The following is a 19,909-nucleotide window of genomic DNA, read 5'->3' as shown; positions in this document are numbered from 1 at the left end:
GCAAATGAACATGGAAAATGGTGTATTTTCGCATTTTTAAAATTTAAATTCAAACTTTTTCGCCTTTTAACAATTTCGAAAAATTCTGAAAATTCAAACAATGAGGCTGTATTCTGAAAATGAAGCAATTATAACGTTAAAATTCAAGTTCCTAAACTGAAGGCCTAAAAATTTGCAAATTTTACAATTAGTGTTATGTAAATTGTATTGGTATCTTGAAAGAGTATAAATAATTCTTAAATTAGTTTTTAAATTTTCTGCAGTTTATCTTTTTTACATGCCTAGATGTCAAAAAAGCCTACCCATTTTTTTCAAATTTTAATCACTTATTTTATTTTTTGATTATTTCAATTTTTAAAAAAATTGTCAAAGAAAAATGCTTTCAGCACTTGTTTATCTTGAAATGTCGTTCTATAATACTTTTTTTTTAAATTAAAAATATGATTTTTCGAGAAATTTTTTTTTATAATTAAAAAAAGATTGTACCGAAAACCTGGATCAAGCTTCAGATCTGAAAAAATTCAGCGATACATATATGTCAAACTTTTCTAACCCCAAAAAATTTTTCTACTGCTTTACCGTCATATTTTACGAAGAATGAGAAAACAAGAATTCGACTTCGTAGTACGATGGGGGCAGCACCTCGATAGGGCAGAAAATGCGATGTCCTATATATATAATTCCCCACTCCGACGCCCCGTACCGCATCTACGTTAATAATATCTTTGGTCCGTGTCTATGCGATGTATAACCAGATTCACCCGAGTTTTTTGTATTAATTAAATCAAAATTTAAAGTATTTTAATTAATATTAAATGTTTCATTACGTCACGGTGTTGGTCACGCCCCACCCACCGTCGTAATAAAACCATGATATTCTTGCCACCCCCACCCTCTGTAAACAGCATTACGTAATATATGGACGCTCCCTTTCGTCAAAAACAGGGTCGAAATAATATCTGCGCTTGCGTACAATCCTACTACTGAACTCAAATAACCCAAACAAAATTCCCTAACTTCAAACACCTGCACAAAAATATCTTTCTACCTCTAAAATATCATCTCAGAAAAATATTAATCATCTGACCTGCTCATTAATAAAAACAACTATAAGAATACACACTTCATTTTTTAACGTTGTAGTGCAGGTAATAAATATGCAAATCTAAATAGTGAACTACACCAAAAGTAGATAACAAATGCCCCTTATCTTAATATTTTATATTCTCTTTCTCAGAAATCTAACGATTATTGATGAAGAGGAGTAAAAATGAATAAATGATACTTATTTATGGGTGAAACTTTGGATATAAGAAATCCCAATTTGAATTTGGAACGCGGAGCTCGTTAACAAAGAACTCTTCATCAATTGGCTTGCAGACGACGCGAATGTTATTGCCATCAGCTGATTGGCTTTGGCTCTTCGTCACTTGCGCGATCCTCTTTTCTCGCTTGTGGCGTGGTGCGTGTGTTCGTCACACACACAATACACCACAATTCTCTTTCCACTAATCGTGCGTTTATTTTTAGTATAAGAATAATTGTCGGGTATTTTGGAAGTGTTGATGCTGCGTGTCTAAACACGAAAATCCAAGAGCTCTCCCTTGAAATATTAAAGCTAAGAGAAAATCCAAAGCCGAGCGGTATTTTTTCAGACTTGTTTTTCTCGAATCTATAGAATAGATCTATTGTTTTCGTACCTTTTTTTAATCCGATCTCTGAATCGGATTCCACCTTCGAGTCGGCGAAGGTTGATTTGATAAGCCGCTGTTATTGCCGAAGCCGCCTTTTCTAGGGGATATAATTTCCACGTTGGGTGAATAAAATCATTATTAAGTTCGGTGAAACAGATCAGAGTTTTTTTCGAGGTTTTGTGTTTTTTACACGCTAATACACAATATGATGTCAACTTAGTGATCTGCTTTATTTTTTCGCCAGAGAAAAGTAAAAAGAGTTTGGATTTTTTTACAAGAAGAGCAGAGTTGGCTTAGCTTAAACACGTTAGTTTGATTGACAAGATGAATTTCGCTTGCAAGTGTCTAAATGTGACCATCAAATCGAGAAGCAAAAAGCTCGAGAGGGTCAATGTCGAAGACGTCACTGGATTAACACCTGCCGAAAAACACGACGCCTTTTTTCAAGAGGTGAGATTTTTTATAGCACGTACTATTTTTTTTTAATCATTTTTCGAAATTTAAGAACGAATGGAGGGTTAAACTCAAGTGCCGGTATACTCGCTTTTATTTTGTTTTGTTTCATTTAATTGGAATTTTTGAGCAATCGAACAAATTTATAGAGTTCCTTTGTTTTGATTTTGAATTTTTTGAATTATTTTAGTTTTTGATAGAAAACTTTTGTTGAGACTAGAATTCTAAATTTTGGTATTTTCAACGTTTTATAATTTTCTTTTTTAATGATGGAAGCTTTACCATTTTTTATATTTTTAGGCTACAAAGTAAATATTGATAGGTTCAAATTTAAAGGATTTAAAATTGGAAAGTTGTGAAACGTTAGGGTAATTTTTATTTATTTATCTTTTCAGTTTGCAAAAAAATTACTTTCAGTATATACTAAAGATTTTAGCATTTAAAATTTCAGATTCATATAGATATTCAAATTTCTGTCATTAAACATTTTCTAAAGTATATCTTCGTATTTTTTTCAGCAATTTCAGATTTTAAGGCAGTTTCAAATTTGCGCATGTTTAAAATGTTTAAGTGAAGGTATTCTAAGATTTAATTAATTAATTTAATCTTTGAATTTTCGCTTCACTTAAAAGTGCCTCGAACCCTCAGCATTAAAAATGCTTGAAATCGGAAAAAAGTACTCTAAAGATGGAAAGCTTTTCCACTCAAAATCCTTCAAATTTAAATCAGTAAAAATTACATTTTATGCTGAAGATTATATAAGAATGGTAAAGCTTCAAGAGTTGAACAAAATTATATAACCTCGAAAATATTAATTTTTTTTTTAATTTCGAAAATTATGAACGATAGGTGGGTTTGTGTGCTGACATAAACACTGTTCTCTTGTTTCATTTCAACATTTTCATATTTTCAAGGTTTTGTAATACGTCCCTCAAATCTTGAAGCGTTGCTATTTTTTATATTTTCAAGTTACAAAGCTATGTTTCAAATTTGAAGGATTAATAATTGGGAAACTTTCAAACTGCAGGTTTCATTTTAATTGTTTTTTGTGACATAATTCTGCCTAATTTTCAAAAACCCGAATGTGAAAAAATACTGAAAATATCATGGCCGAAAGAGATTATCAGGAAAAATGAAAGTTCCCGAAAGAAAATAAGATTATCAAAAATTTTTAATGCCGGATTTTCATTTTTCCCAAAGTCTTTTTATTTGCTAATTTCTGGAATTTACTATTTTCAGGAATTTTAAATTTCAAGAATAAAAATATATATTCCATTATCCGAAATTTGCACTTTTTTCAATTGTACGTATTTAAAATTTTCTCAGCAATAACAAATTTTAACGTATTTTTCTAATTTTTAAATTAAGAGTGCATTCAAAATGTTGATCAATTATGATATTGATTTTGCGGGGGTTCCAATTTTTTAAATATATAATCACTGTGCACTATGGACAGTTAAAAAATTACCATTTTAATTTTTTATTTCCGGAATTGTTAAATTTTTGCGATGTTGAAGTTCGAAAAAAATGTTCTGAGGAATTCTGCTAATATTTCCCGAAAAATAACTTCTTATTGATTTGCTCCAAATTATTTTTTTATTCAAAAATGGTTTGTAGGTGTCTATAAAATACATTGTTTTTGTTCCATTAATGTTTTTTATTGATACAACCCCGTTTCGAGAAAAATCTGAAAAAGAATCGCAAATCAAGAACATAAGTTGGGTTTGACATCGGAATGCCAAATTGGAATGTTTAAACAAAAAAAGGAACGAAAGATATTGTCTGATCGAAAAAGAATTTTGCAGGTGAAAAGTTGGTATGGGTGGGCAAATTTCGCGGTGTACTCAAACTCAATGAGATAAAAAAGTGGGAGAACTAGCCGGGCGACGTAGTGGCAACCTAACTTTCGCTATTCATGTAGAAAAACTTAAACGAGCAGACACTTTTACAATGGATATTAAATCTGTCTTTTAATATTATATTTTAGTTAAATCTTAAAATTTCAAAAATTGGAAAATTCATGATAATCTTCACTTTTGTGAACGTTTGAAATCGAAAATCGTTATGTGGAAGTAAATTCAACATTTATAAACATAATTTGTGTACAGAGCGTGGCGACAGTTCCAGAATTGGAAGTAATTATAAAAGAACAACCGGCTCTGCTTCAATGCAAAAATATAGGATCCTGGTTGACTCATTACTGCTGCAATTGCCAGATGTTCACACACGCTGTGAATGCAGAAGATGGAATCACAATGGTGTTGATCAACCCAAACATGGTTGTAAGTAAAACAAATTTTTTCAGTGAAAGTAAAAGCTTGATAGCTCTCATTCAACTTGCATAACTGTATTTTCCACGCTTTTATCTTTTCATTCGTAATTTACATCACTGTCCAATCTGAACAAAATTAATAACAAGCGAAAAGCGCTCGACACAAGAATTATTTTAAAATTTGAGATTGTTTATTTCCTCACCTTTCTTTTCTGATCTAAATCTTCACAATCTAATCTTCTCTGATACGAGAAGCTTACATACGTCTACAAAAACGTTAAAAATAAAAGATGCATAATTGAAAATATACATACATTAGGGAAAAATGAAAGGAAAGTCAGGATTTTATCAAGCATTAATTTTGCGGCCACCCTGGTATATATAGAATAGATTCAATTTCATATATCATAAATCAAACCATTTTAAAATTCAAGCGATTTAATTCAAACCGATACCTTGAAGATTCTTTTATTTTATTACAAATTGCAAGCCATAATTGAACATTTAAAAACGGATCATTTAAAATATTAAAAGCATTTGAATTTAAGCAATTTTGAATGAAAAACTAAAAAAAAAACGATTGAGAAAACGTACGAAATTGAATAATTTTAAATTTTTTAATTCAAAATCGAACAGTTTAAAGTTGACAGCTTTCAAAAGTCAATATTACAAAATTGTATATTTTTGAAATAATATTTAGAAAAAAATTTTAAACTGAATATTTTAGAAGATTCTTCAATTTTATTTTGAATTATACGTCTTATAGTTCAAATACTTTGAATTGGGAACGTCTAAGTAGCATAATTTGTAAGTAATTTAACTTTAGATTGAATCATTCAAATTAATAGCGATTACAACTAAACAATTTTAGACAGAATCCTTCAATATTCTTCAGTTTAATTTTAATTGAAAGCCTTATAATTCAGCAGTTGTAAATCGGAAACGTCCAAGTAGAATACATTCAATTTAAAAAATTCGAAATTAGAAAATTTCAAAATTGAACGCCTTCGATTTTAAAGTATTCAAAGTCGAACAATTTTAAGTTGATAACGTTCAAAATGTGGTAATTAGCAGTTTTAAATATGAATTCAACAGGATTAAAAATGGTATTTTTTTAATGTTTGAAAATACTAAACCATTTTAAATGTTGTTTTAATTAAATTATTAAAGATGGAGCAATTTTAATTCAAAAGAACAATATAAAAGAATAATTTTAGGTAATATTTAATAATAGACAGTTAAAAATTCTTGAAATTTGATAATCTTTAGGGTTATTAAGCCTTTCATTACAAATGATATGACTATTTTTAATTTAATTCAAATTCAAAAGTTCAAAATTACTTAAATTCTAAATTTTTCAGTTTTAATCGTTTAAAATTTCGAAAATTGTAATTTTGAATGGTTCATCCTAAAATATTGTTTTATGAATGCCTCAAAATAGAATTTGATCAACTTTACTATGGCTTTAATTTTTTAAATTTACAATATTAACAATTTCTCGCTCGAATATTGTCTCATTTTGAACTCTAAATTTAAAATTATTACATTTGTTAAGTCTTATGGTAATGATTTGAAACTCCACAATTTTGATTCTTTGGGTTTAAAATTGAATTAAAATTTTTGAATGACCAGGATACACCCTCTAGATCCAAATCTAGGGTGACCGCAGATCAGAAAAAACTTGGAATAAGTCAGAAAGTTTGAAAAAATGCCAAGTCAGAGGAATTACACATTATTTTATTTGCCAAATGAAATCTCACGTCTGTGAACTGGTAATATTTTTTTCAGAGGTCAACCGAAGAGATGGAGGCAATAAAAACTTCGCCCAACTACAGTTCGGTCTTTAGGATAGTAATTGACCGGAAGAAGCTAAACGACATGGATTCGTTCTTGCCGCCAGTTATGATTCCTTGTGAGATTTGCGCTTTTATCTTTTACTTTAGACGCTCTAAAGTCTAAAAATAAATCAATCAATTGAGGCTCAGTGTACTGAGTAAATTTTCATTGCAGTATCACAGATCCCAAATAATCTTCAATCCAATCTGCTCTCGCTTCAGCAACAACTTCAGGAAGCAATCGACAGGCAAACGCAATTTATTGATGAAAAGATTCAGGCTTTTACCATGGAACAGCGCCAGCTCTTGGAACGCTTTCAGGAGCAGGCTTATATGGATCACAGGCTGTTGAGTAGGTAAATATTGGAAAATTCGATTTTACATTTTCAAAATCACAGTCTCTTTCGAACTTTGTGCGTTTCCAGAATTTAGTTGCGTAGGCCTCGGACTCACGCCACTATTGACACTTTTATTAAATGATGCAACCATTTTGCGACTATTCTGAAAAAATGGTAGTAATGTTACTATTTTTCCAAATTTCTCCCTAATGCAACTACTTTTCTAATTTCAAAAAAAAAATCAAGGTGTTTAAAAGAAAGGGTATTAGAGAATTTCAAAGATTTCAAGGGATATTAGGGAATTTCTAGAGAATTTGAAGGGCAAAATGAAATGGAATTTCAAATAATTTCGTGAGATTTAAAATATTTCGAGGATTTCAAGAAAGTTTAGAATTATTGGACTCTAGTGAAATTAACGCGTATTCAAAATGGTTATGGGGTTTTGAAAAAATATCGCAGGACTTCAAAAAATTGCAAAGGATTTTTAAAAAGTACCCAGGATATGAATGATATTAAAACATTTCAATATGGATTTCAACGGATTTCTAAAGAACTTTAAGATATAAAAAAAAAATTTCACGGGTTTCGGAGATTACAAAGATTTCCAGAGCTGTTACTAGATTTAAGGAATTCATATCATTTCAAAAGAAATTATAAGATTGCAATGGGTTTCTAGGTTTTAATTCCATTGGAGTTCAACGGATTTTAAGGGATTTAAAAATGTTGCTCTGTTTTTCAGAAATATTGAAAGATTTCATTAGACAAATTTCAGGGGTACTTGAAGAATTTTAGCGGATTATTAAAGCTTTGAGGATAAATTTAAATATTCTAAAGGATTTCACGCGATCTTATGTCAGATGTGTATTTTATACCTGATTTCCAAAATATTTAACCCCTCTATTTCATTTTTAACAAATTGCATGACTATTTTTCTATAATTGTTCAAAATGTATGCTCTTACTGACAGTGTATTGAATTTCTCAAATGATTCTGAAGTTTTTGTTAGAAAAATATAGAAGGCGCTCGCTTTTTCAAATTTTGGACGCCAATTTTCAAAATTGAATCTTATAAATTAACTCGAAAATATCCCCTTTTTTCCCCTTTTTTCCCCTTACATGTCTAAAATCCCCTAAAATACCTAAAATCAATCATTTTGACACTTTTTACCATTTTTTCACAAGATTTCCATTTGATCTTCAAGAATCAACAGAAATTTAGGACTTTATAAATTACTTATTCAAAAAAATTCTTTCTGATGATACCGATTTCAAGTAGATATTTGAATAATATTCTTATCTTCATAATTTTGTTATTTTTGCGAATAATATTTTGATTTAGTTTCTGTTTTTTGCAGTATAATATTTTCTAGCTGGCATTATAAATGGTTTTGAACATCTGGGAGGAGGTAGGAGGTTTCCTAATTGTTATTTTTGTATTTTTAACATCATTTCTTCCCAGCTTACCCAACAAAGATTGTTCATAACAAAAGACGCTATTGTTAGTTTTTTAATAATAATTGAAATTTTCTTTTATTTCCCTTTTCTCGTCAGAGATTCCTTTTTTTACCTAAAATTGAACTGAACCGCTGTGATGTCTGTGATTATCAAATTACAATTTGAGACTGTCAAATACAAATTTCCATTTAAGGTTGTAATTACCCTTACAATCAAGAAAGAATAACTATAATGATAACTATCGAAAAATTGATCAGATCACCATATTTTTTCAAGATTTAAAAATTCTATGTATGGTTATTCATAGTACTCAGAACCTTAAAAAATGGATCCTGATGACTTTTTTATATACAAAAGAAAATTATCAGGCAATTAAAATTGCGCGTCCTAAAAAGATCTATAAATTTGTCATTAATCACTTTTCGATAGGACGCGTAGTTTTTGTTTTTTTGTCGTAAAAAACATAAAAAATAAAACAATAAAATGTTTAGACTAACAACACAAGCTACGAAAAAAATAATGAGATAAAACTTGTTTAGCCAAAAAAGAGTGACAAATTTTTAATAATTGTTTTTGATATGATGCGTAGTTTGTATTTTATTCGTAAAAAACCTTAAAAACAGAAAATTGAGTTTTTGGGCAAACGAAACAAGCTATTAAATAAATGGACAAAAGTTGCTCTTCCAAAAAACAAAGCAAAAACTCATTCAAATTTTTCTTGAATAGTTTTTGATAGGACACTTAGTTTTTATTTTAATCATATAAAATAACATTCAAAATAAAAAAATTTAATTTGTTGAAAAACGACACCCCAAAAAGATCTGTAAATTTGTTATTAATTATTTTTTAGATAGGACCAGTAGATTTTCTTTCAATGGTAAAGAATAAGATTTAAAAAAAAAATTAAAAGATAAACGTTGTTTATTCAACAAATATCTACAAGTTTGTCATAAGCTCTGATTACAAAAATATATTAAAAATATAACCTTTTTGGAAAAACGACAACAAGTTTCAATAAAATGTTTAACAATAATTTTTTTCGTTAATAGGATGCGCATTTTTTTAATGATAAAAATAAGAAAATGAAAATATTTTTGTTTCAATACGAATGCATATTATGAATGGTAATGATATAAATTTATTGAAATGATATACATTTTTAAGGGTGGCTAATACAATTTAATTCAAAATAAGAAACAAGTATTAAACTAAACATTGGAAATAAAATTTGTAGTTTATTTTGAAATATCTGAATAAGCAGCCCTAGATCGAGGTACAGAAATAAATATAACATTTGATATAATAGAGTTGAACATAATGTAGAAAAGTTCGCATTCTCGACGAAATCGAGTGCGAAGCGCGAGATACGTGATGAGTATGTTTTCAAAAGGTAGGCTTTAGTTTCGTGACTTAGATATTTAAAAACGTAGAGACTTCCTGAAGGAAGTTATATAAAATTACAATCATAAATTTGCTCCTTTGCAAAATTATGTAGGTTTAACTTTGAAATATCTTTTTAATTAAAAATAAGATAATCAGAACAATTGAATTTCGCAGGATGGTTTGCAAAAAGGAGGAAAAACTTAAACCCGCTGTAAAGCCCAGAAGGCGAACGAAGAGTTTAAAGACAAGCGAATCGAGCTCAGTAACAAATTCAGTTTCAATAAGGCAACCGACTGAAGCCAATACCAGCGAGTCCAGTGTTAAAGAATCAATTTTTATGAACCAACAAACAGAACCGTCCATCAATACCAATATAGTAAGACTTTCCTTGTGAATAAAAATTAGGTCAAAATTCTACATCTATGGATTAAATATTTTTAATTTAAAAATATTGGGACTTTAGTTGTTCATTGAAAAAACTTTGTATTAAAATCTTAAATTAGTATTAAAATGTAACATAAACTTTTTTCATATCATCGAGAAGTTGATCACTGTTAAAAACTGTTGTACACGTTGTCGTGAAAACTTTTGAAATCTTTCCAATCATTTAAAGGCCAACTCCTCTTATCATAATTTAAAAAACGTTTTCATATTTCTTTGTAGAATGGTAATATTGATAAAACAGACTATGTGAGAACTCGTCGGAGGGAGCCAAGCAGTTACGATGCCGAGGCTCTTTTCCCCCTCGAAGGTATGGATGACAATGTCTATTCAGATGATTGTCAGCTTTCTTCAGATTTGGAATCTGATACCGACGGTAAGTTAATTTTTTAAATTCGGTTATGGGGCGATAGTGATTCTGCCCAAATAAACTCAATTCAGCCAATTCTCTTACGTGGGGCTCCACGCAAGTTTTTAAAACAAATTGAATGGTTTTAACTCATCGCAGTTGAAGCCTACATCACGAAACTCTACACAAAGTTATTATTTACATTTTTTTAAGTTGAATTAAACTGTAAAAAATGGAAAAATTCTCCACAAAATAATTGATTACATAATAATTTGTAAACTCTACAAAAATGAATAGAAAATCTGTTTTGCATCAAATTTACTCCACATGAATAAATTTTATTATCTTAATGTTCATAATTCTATACAAATAAATTCTGCGCGGCAAAGATCTACACGCACTAATGCTTTTAAAATTTTTTTCAATTGCAGAGTTTGTTTGTTTTATCAATGACCGGAAGATCTGCAAAAGTTATAGATTTTTTTTTTAATTCTGTTAATCCTGGAAAAGTAATGGAACTTATAAAAAAATGGGTAGAATAATTTTAGTTGCACATATTTCAAAGTCTTAATAATTATTTTATTACTTAATGGCGAATTTTAAATTTTCGGATTGATACAAATTGATTTTTCTACAAAAAAAAATAATGATTGTAATTTTGAATTTTTCCAATTTCAGGGATTACAGTCTTTCTCCTGTTCTCCTGCATTTGCATTTTTGTCCTATCCTCAAAAAACTTCTGCTTTTTCCTTTTGAATGTATATTTAGATATAAAATATACTTGAAAATTCAGTTTTTTAAATGTGCAGAAATTTCTCTGAAATTATTAAATGTAAGTAAGAACTATAAGAACCATTTTTGGTTTTACACCTAGAAATTTATTCTATTTAAGACGAATTTTCAACCGCGCCTAATTAAATCTTATATTTAACTTACAGAATTATCTATTATAATTAATTTATCTTTTTTCAATATAAATTCAAAATGTTAATAATCGATTTTTATAGTTAAAATTAGATTTTTAGTTACTGCTATGATGTAGAGGAAGACATATAACTCTAGGTGTTTTTGAGAAAAATAAAATGCATCTGTATATTATTAAAACACTTCAATAAATGATTTATAAATTAATAGGATACAATATAAAAATATATAAAGTATATAATAAATAGTTGTAAGTGATTAAATCTGTAGTCATTTAAAAATAAACACTCTTAATCTGCTCTTAAACAAAAACGTAAGGCTGAAACTATTTAAAACGTGATTGAAAATGTAAAAACAGAAGAGAACCTGTTATTCAATCTAAATTGAAACAGTTAAGAAATATATAATAATTTAAACAAAAAATTTGGAAGGTGTAAACCTTTTAATTGAAATGCGCAAAGTTAAATAATTAAAAAATTAAATATTTCGAATTGATCAACTGCAAAGTTAAATATTATAACTTGAAAAATTTTAAGTCAAATGTTCAAAATTGAGCCACATGAATTTAAAATCTGTATAAGAGTGTTGACCTGTCTCAAATATTGTATTCCCAAATAAATTCTTTATTGGCAGAAATAATTAAAAAAACATTTAACATTATTTAAAAATAACATTTTTAATGAAAATATTTTTTCTTATTTTGTACGTCATGTAAAATTGAATGTTAAATCTTTAACTATATTTGACCTTTTTCGTAAAACAATTAACCTATTTTCCCTTTTTTGAGTTCCTTCTGCACTGTAATCCATGAAAATGGTGTAATATTAATGAAAATAATTATTTATAATTTAATATTTATTGAACAGTCCTTTGCATTTGTATTGATTAATAATTGTGCAAGAAATTGTTGGTAAATTAATCTGTAACCAGTAGAATGTGTTAAAATTGAATAGAATTGATTAGATTTAAAAATAAGTAGACCTGGAAAACCTGGATAATGGAATTAAATATTGCTAATTTATTCTCGAATTTAAAATTTTTAAACAGAATCAGTTAAAAACGAAGGCACACATGTACCTAGAAGTCAGAAAAGGTGCTACCCAATGTTAGCAAAGTCTCTGCCAGTCAGTGTACCTGATTTCAGACCCTTTGGTAGGCGAACAGCTCACGATGATGACGACGATAAAGTAAGTTCAAATATTGTAAGAATTTAGGTTGTAAAATACATTCAAAGAAGCGTTTTAAACTTAAATCTTAATAATTAAATTCAAATAATGGTTCAAATAACAATGACAATGTTAATAGTTTGAGAATCGACTGAAATCGCTTTTACAAAGAAGTATTTTTTATAGATTTTTTTAAGATTAAGGGGGTCTTAACTGATAAAGTTTGGAAATAATGCAAACTCAGTCCATATTTTACGATTTTTAAATTTGCAAGAATCCAATTTTCAAATCTTCCCAAGTTAAAAAACAAATCAATATTGCATTCTCAAATTTAATGCAACTTTTGATTAAACTAAGTTGGAGTTTTAGACGGCCTATTTTTTAAAGCATTCAAGTTTTCGATTCAAATTAAAAAGCTATTGATTTCTGAAAGTGTGAAATTTAAATCAAGAAATTTGTTAAATGTTAAAAATTTAATCTAATTTTATTTGATATTGTAACAGGGTGTGTGTGTGCCGTACAATATAATATTGCATAACAATAACTCTTCATTTGTAAAATATTGAAAGGTCGTTTTTTGGCTTGATATTAATGTTCTCAACTGAAAATGCAACTATTCTATGTTTGTTTAAAAGTTGATCGTTTTTAGTTGAAAATTCGTTGTTTTTGGTAGAAAATTAATCTTCTCGTTTGAAAATTCACTTATTTTGTTAAAAATTAATTTATATTGTTGAAAATGTAAAACTTTTACTTGAAACGTTAGGATTTCGAAACGATTTAAATTGAATTTAATATATTAATTTTATCTAAATATATATCGTAAAGTATAAGAAAATAAAATAAAAATTTGTTTGAATTATTATTCAAATCTATGGAATTAAGAGGAAAACTCTAGGCTTTATTAATTTTGTTTAATAAAAATTACACAGCCACACAAAGAAAAGTGTGCGGATCTGGTAACAAGACACACGTATTCCTATGGATTTTGGGACGCTGAATTCAAATTCGGTATCAAAAATCACCAATCACGTCATGGTTGAGCCATAACCTTAAAAAAATGACGAAAAATCATGCACTGAGGCAAATAAATTTTTAAATAATGCCAGTGATGCAAATTCTCACTTCAAAAACATGTCGACAACTGTGAAGGATCAACCCATGCCTGATATCAACTTATTTAACATAACTTTACCCAACAGAACCCGACCTCGCCTAACCTGAATTAAGAGAAATTTATTGAACTACACGTAAAGCTCTGGAAGCATATTTTCCCAGTAGCAAATGTGTGCTACATCGAATGGGTCAACTCGAGCCTAACCTAGAAATAAATCTAACCTAGCCTAACCTAACCTCACGAAACACAATTAAACTGATTGTGTTGTCCCGTTGTGTTTGCGGTACCGTTTGAACCAGCTTGGGCTTAACCTGCAAAGAGGTCAAACCTATCCTAACCTAAAAAAAACCTGACCTAACTTAACTTCACGTAACACAATTAAACTCATTGTGCTGTCCCGTTGTGTTTGCGGTGCCGTTTCATTCAGCTTCGGCTTAACCTACATAGAGGTTTAACCTATCCTAACCTAACGAAACCTAGCCGAATGAAATTCAACCACACGTGTAGCTATGTAAGCGTACGATACTCAGTCTTAAATGTGTACTATATTTAATAGGTTAAGTCGATCTTAACCTACAAATGAATCTAACTTAACAGAATCTAACGAAATTTTGCTTAACGCAACACAACTTAACTTAAGTGTTCCCGTTGTAACACAATAAAATTCATTTCATTGTACTACAGATGGTTTCTAATACAAGTAGATTCTACTTATAGTTCTAAGTTTCTTCAAATGAGTAATGTGCGTCTAAATTTTTAACCACCTGTAGTACAATGAAATGAATTTTGTTGTGTTACAACGGGAACACTTAAATTAAGTTGTGTTGCGTTAAGCAAAATTTCGTTAGGTTCTGTTAAGTTAGATTCATTTGTAGGTTAAGATCGAGTTAACCTATTGAATATAGCACACATTTAAGACTGAGAACCGTACGCTTACATAGCTACACGTGTGGTTGAATTTCATTCGGCTAGGTTTTGTTAGATTAGGATAGGTTAAACCTCTATGTAGGTTAAGCCGAAGCTGAATGAAACAGCACCGCAAACACAACGGGGCAACACAATGCGTTTAATTGTGTTACGTGAAGTTATGTTAGGTTACGTTAGGTCAGGTTTTTTTAGGTTAGGATAGGTTTGACCTCTTTCCTCGAGTTGACCCATTCAATGTAGCACACATTTGCTACTGGAAAAATATGCTTCCAGAGCTTTACGTATAGTTCAATAAATTTCTGTTAATTCAGGTTAGGTGAGCTCAGGTTCTGTTGGGTGAAGTTATGTTAAATAAGTTGATATCAGGCAAGGGTTGATCCTTCATAGTTGTCGACATATTTTTGAAGTGAAAATTTGCATCACTGGCATTATTTTGAAATTTATTTGCCTCAGTGCATGATTTTTCGTCATTTTTTGATATTATGGCTCAATCATGACGTGATAGATGATTTTTGATACCGAATTTGAATTTAGCGCCCCAAACTCCATAGAAATACGTGTGTCTTGTTACCAGATCCGCACACTTTGTTTTTTTTTTGTGTGTCTGTGTTATTTATATTATTATTCATCATGTATGTATTTGATAAATTGATGCTGCTAATATATTTAGAAATAACTTGTAGTATAATTTTCCAATGCTTTCTAAATTAAACGTATTAATTGAATACATAGAAGATGAAGAAGAAAATATACCTAAAAAAAACTTAAGGTACCTGAAAAAAAACCCTAGAATTGTCAAGAATTTGTGTTCAAGATTTGAGTGGGCACCCTGGAAAACTGATCTTTTTTTTTTTAAATGTTACTATTTGGTTAAGAGTTCATGTATCTTGTTGAATATTTTTCTTTTTTGGTATAAAATTAATCTTCTTTGTTGAAAATGCAATATTTTGCTTGAAAAGTTAGATATTTGAAGCGGTTAAAATTGAATTTAATATAAAGTTCAAATTATTGTTCACATTCATGAACTTTAGAGAAAAATTAAAAAAGCGATTACTTATGTTTTTAGAATTATTTAATTAATCGATATTTCTAATACATTTAAGAATATCTTATAGTACAATTAGAATGGCTCCGTTCTATGAAAAATTATACCTGGAAAAACCTTCAGGCACCTGGAAAAAACCAAGAAATTCTCCGTGCATTTTTTTCCAAGATATGAATTGACACCCTGTTTAAATCCTAGAATGTTTGAAGCTTTATAAATTAAAAGCGTTAAAATTTAATTACATTACATTTTGAAATTCTCCACATTTTAAATTCTTATAAATGTTTAAAGAGTTCAGTATTTTTTTGTTTGTCCGGTTCCCTGTTTTTATTACAAATTTCTTCTGAAATAAACTAATGAAACGAATCGTTTTTGTTTCTAGGAATCCATAGATCCTCGAGATCCACACAACATTCGGGCTTCCATCAAAGCCCTCGCCAAAAGTGTTCATGGCGACACAGTTTTCGGAGACCTGCCACGGCCCCGATTTTCAACCCAAATTTGACTGGACAAAATTTCTGAATCATTTGACTCCTTTAGATTAGATTCATAAATTTTTCCTACCGTGTGTCATTCATCGGCCATCGTATTTTTTGCTGTCCTTTTTTAAAAATACATTTAACAAATTGATATGAATCATAGAGAAGTGATATTGCTAAGATGTGATAGGTGACGTATTTTGTATAATTTCGTACTATTTAAGGATATAAGTTTTCAACTTCGAGCCGTAAGTTTTGAAAATGTAAGCAAGATTCGTAAAGTAAAATACTTATTCCTGTAAGACTTATTTCTCATTTACGATTGCTAGATGCAGCGAATGAGAAAATGAAGAGTTTTTTTTTTTGACCAAGTGAACAAATTGTTGCTTTATTTTCTTTGTCTCAAAGGCTTTTATGTTTATAAGCACTCGTTTTTTCAATAAAGTATTATACTTTTTAGTAACTTAGTTTTATATTTTTTACATCCATTTTCATATTCCCAATTACTTTTTTATTTTATTTTTTTACCTAGGTAAATTTAATGATTAAGGTAAAAATAATTATTTAAAAAATTTTAAATGCAGTGTTTCGTGCCCTTAAATAGGTACTAAAAATATAACTAATTTTTTAAACAGTTTATTTGATGATAAAAAGTCTTATCTGCTTATTAAAAAGTGTGTGCTTAATTTAATCAATTCTATGAATATAATTCTCACATATTATAGGTTGGAGCTAACATCTAACGAGTTTAAACTTCAATTTATAACATTAAAAATTATTACCTTATTTGTTTCATTTAAACCAGTTTTGCTATTAATTATTTTCACTTTTCAGGATCTAACATGAAACCATGTTTAATTTCAATTTTATAATTTAAAATACCTTCAATACGTGTACCGAAAACTCGGTACGAATAGCCTGACTTTTTCGGTACATGTAAAGTGCACACTATGCCAATTTGAAATGCTTTCTTGATCAATTATATTGAAACTAATTTGGCTGTTATTTCATTTCATTTTTTAGGAACTGTAACATCCATAAATCTGTCATTTATATCATTTTTAATAATGCCCAGGAAAAAAGAATCCATTGAAAAGACGACTCTGTGAATTGCGTATCTATCATTTGCAGATTCAGAAAGTTAAAACAGAATCGGTTTGCGACTATGTGAATCGGTTATTTTCTCAAGCGGCTTCGAATCTGCCACGTACTGCAAAGACCATTTCAAGCAAGGTTATATTGAATCGGTTTCCTTCTTTTTGAATGAAACCGACTTTTGTGGGGTTAAGCTGCCATATTTCATACGATTTATCAAATTGATAAATGATCGAAAGATTAAAAGAAATCATGCGCAGGTCTACTAGATTCCTTTTGCTATTTCAGTTATTAGTCTTTTAATGCATATAAGTTAGTCTATAAAATTATAACGACTAAAAGTCTTAAAAAAACAAATCGACGGCAATTTGTAATTCCAGTGACAGATACGCAATTCAAAAGCCTTCGAGACCTATTCATCAGAAGTGAATGGATTTTTGTTTCCTGGATGCTTATATAAATTTGATTTAAACCAAATTTTCTAATATCTATTTCTATTTTTAGGAACTAGCATCTAACAATTTTAAACTTCAATTAATAATTATATTTTGAAATATTTATTTATAAATGTATATAATAAATAAATACATCTTTTAAAATTATTTCTTTATTAGTTTCATTTAATCGAACTTTGCTATCATTATTTTTATTTTTTAGGTACTAACATCTAACAATTTTAAGTTTATAATATCAAATTCTTTCTTTATAAATATGTATTATAAATAAATGTATATATTTTTTAATGATTTCCTTATTAATTTTATTTAAAACAATTTCGCTTTTATTTATTTATGTTTTGAAGAACTAACATCTACAAATTTTACATTTTTCTTCTTTGCAAATATTCGTTTTTAATTATTTCTTTATAAATTCCATCTAATACTATTATCTTGCTAGGTATTATTTTATTATTATTTTTTAATAACTAACATCTAACTATTTAAAATTCTTTCCTATAACATCTAACAATTTTAAAATGATTTTGATAGAAATTCCATTTAAAACAATTTTCTCATTATTTTATAATTTTTTTTACTTTTTAATAATTCACATATCTAACAATTTTCAATTTATATAATTTCAAATTCTTTCTTTATAAATTCCGTTTAAAACAATAATAAGCTTGCTAGGTATATTAGTTTATTATTCATTTTTATTTTTAGGAACTAATATATAACAAATTTATAATTAAAAAGTTTTTCTTAATAAATTCTATTTAAGCCAATTTTACTGTTACATTATTACATATTTATTTATATTTTTTAATCTAGTACCCAAACAGGGTCACGTGATTTGAAACCACATTTTTATAATTTTCAGGTGCCTTTTTTATCCAATCACAACCACACATTCCCTTCAATCTCGTACACGATTCGCTAAACTTATCTAAACTCCATTTTCTATTCACTTTCGAAGTCGTGTTTTCGCGTCCTGACTTGAAACAAAGATTGCTTGCAACTAGTAAACATGCAAATAAAATTGTTCACGTATTTTCCTTATTAATCTATTTGTTAATATTCAAATTTAGTGCCATACAGTCACGTAATAAAAATGTGCCTTTCATTTGATGTTTTTTCCTTCGGCTACTGTTTCTTGAAAATGTTTGAAATTTCGTCACGAGTGTGAAGAACTGAAGAACTTTGCGAATGTTTTTATTTAGAGAAAAGTGTGGTGAAGATGTCGAAAAGGGTTCCGAGGAGTCAAAAGGATATTCAGCCAACATTGAGGAACTTTTTGGATAAGTGTAAAACAAAAGAAGTTGTTCCCTCGAGGTATTTTTTCGTTTTGGCATTTTGAGGTTAGGTTGTACTTTCTCTCCCAAAGAAATCGAATTTTCAGATAAAAATAGAAGGATTCAGGGTGATACCAAGTTTCTTATCGAATTATTAACCAGCTTTTCAATATTCTTCAATTTTTATGCACGAATTTTAATAGCGTGAAAGTTTTTATCTTAGTTTTGACTGTTATCGGTTTAATCAAATTAGATTTTAACGTTTTTAACTTCGTATAATTATATGTTACTTTGAATTGTTTTATTACGTTTTTAACTCGCATTTAAACCTATTCATCTTGAATTTATGACATGCCTTCAGTAAGTTGTAACATAAATATCCAAACTGTAAAATATTTTGATATGAAAATTCGAAGCAAATTTTGGTAACAAACATCAGGAATTTATAGAAAATTTGTAGTTAATTTATATTTTGTTAGGGTTACCAGACGTCCTTTTTTTCCGGGACAGTTTCTGGTTTTGTCCCATCTGTCCTGTTGTCCTGGTTTTCTCTTGAAAACTATGAAAATGTCCTGGTTTTTACAGAACCAGATTTTTTCAAGAAATTTTTGATTTTTTTTAGACGAGCTTTTGTAAGTGTTTTAGATTTCAACCCGACCCATCTGGTAACGCGTTAATTTGGCAGCAGATGAATTACTATCTTATTTCATGAAAATATATATTTTTACTATCCATACAATTTGAAGTTTAGTATAGTCTGAATCCTTTTTAATCGGGCAGAAAGTTCATGCTTATATCACAGCATCATTTGCCACTCAAAAATGTTATTTTTAAAGGGGGATAAGAAAACACGTATCTTACCGATATGCCGAAAAAATTTGTTTTAACAGGATTATGCTTGTTTCAATTTTAAATATTGAAAGCGCGGATTTAAAAAACTGGTCAAATTTTTTGTTAAAAGACTCTTTATTTAATTTTATATAATATTTATTCTTTTTCTTCTGCTTCTGATAGAATTTCTTGTTCTCTTTCGAGATCTGTTCAAACGAGTTTGAAATTAACAAACTGGCGGCTGTTTTTCAAAAAATATTCGAAGTCAATTTACTCAAAAATCCCATCCTTTTTCTGCTGAATTTTTCCTAGATTCGTCCGAATGTAAATAGTACATTAAGTATTCCATTATAGTCTGCACTATGCTCGAGCCTTGG

The 19,909-nt window shown here is 28.8% G+C and overlaps 2 protein-coding genes across 3 annotated transcripts in view; both read left to right on the top strand.

Annotated features, from left to right (window-relative positions):
- The first annotated feature begins 1,482 nt into the window (after positions 1-1,482).
- Positions 1,483-16,334, top strand: LOC117173253. 2 transcript variants are annotated; one of them, XM_033361723.1, is made up of 9 exons: positions 1,483-1,816; positions 1,939-2,144; positions 4,256-4,429; positions 6,208-6,331; positions 6,430-6,610; positions 9,604-9,805; positions 10,093-10,246; positions 12,191-12,330; positions 15,778-16,334. In XM_033361723.1, exons 2-9 carry the CDS (start codon positions 2,019-2,021, stop codon positions 15,898-15,900), a joined length of 1,224 nt encoding a protein of 407 aa, XP_033217614.1. In that variant the 5' UTR covers positions 1,483-1,816; positions 1,939-2,018; the 3' UTR covers positions 15,901-16,334. The 2 variants fall into 2 exon arrangements, with proteins under 2 accessions (XP_033217614.1, XP_033217613.1); XM_033361722.1 differs by having other exon boundaries at positions 1,484-2,144.
- A 2,063-nt stretch (positions 16,335-18,397) lies between these two features.
- LOC117172469 (Bloom syndrome protein homolog) overlaps positions 18,398-19,909 on the top strand; it is a 40,663-nt gene continuing 39,151 nt past the window's right edge. Inside the window, exon 1 of the mRNA XM_033360432.1 lies at positions 18,398-18,741. Coding sequence (XP_033216323.1) covers positions 18,647-18,741 — 95 coding nt within the window. The 5' untranslated portion in view covers positions 18,398-18,646. The remainder of the gene's footprint in view (positions 18,742-19,909) is intronic.

The sequence above is a fragment of the Belonocnema kinseyi genome, chromosome 5 (assembly GCF_010883055.1).
Source record: "Belonocnema kinseyi isolate 2016_QV_RU_SX_M_011 chromosome 5, B_treatae_v1, whole genome shotgun sequence".
Classification (NCBI taxonomy): domain Eukaryota; kingdom Metazoa; phylum Arthropoda; class Insecta; order Hymenoptera; family Cynipidae; genus Belonocnema; species Belonocnema kinseyi.
Note: the sequence above shows the minus strand (reverse complement) of the source record. Positions and strands in the feature narration are given on the sequence as shown.

What these genes read in the sequence shown, in the direction of transcription:
- LOC117173253 (XM_033361723.1), top strand. Translation starts at nt 2,019, where the DNA reads ATGAATTTCGCTTGCAAGTGTCTAAATGTGACCATCAAATCGAGAAGC. An exon ending in GCCGCCAGTTATGATTCCTT is followed by an intron (nt 6,332 to 6,429) that starts GTGAGATTTGCG and finishes TTTTCATTGCAG; the next exon opens with TATCACAGATCCCAAATAAT. An exon ending in TTTGGAATCTGATACCGACG is followed by an intron (nt 10,247 to 12,190) that starts GTAAGTTAATTT and finishes ATTTTTAAACAG; the next exon opens with AATCAGTTAAAAACGAAGGC.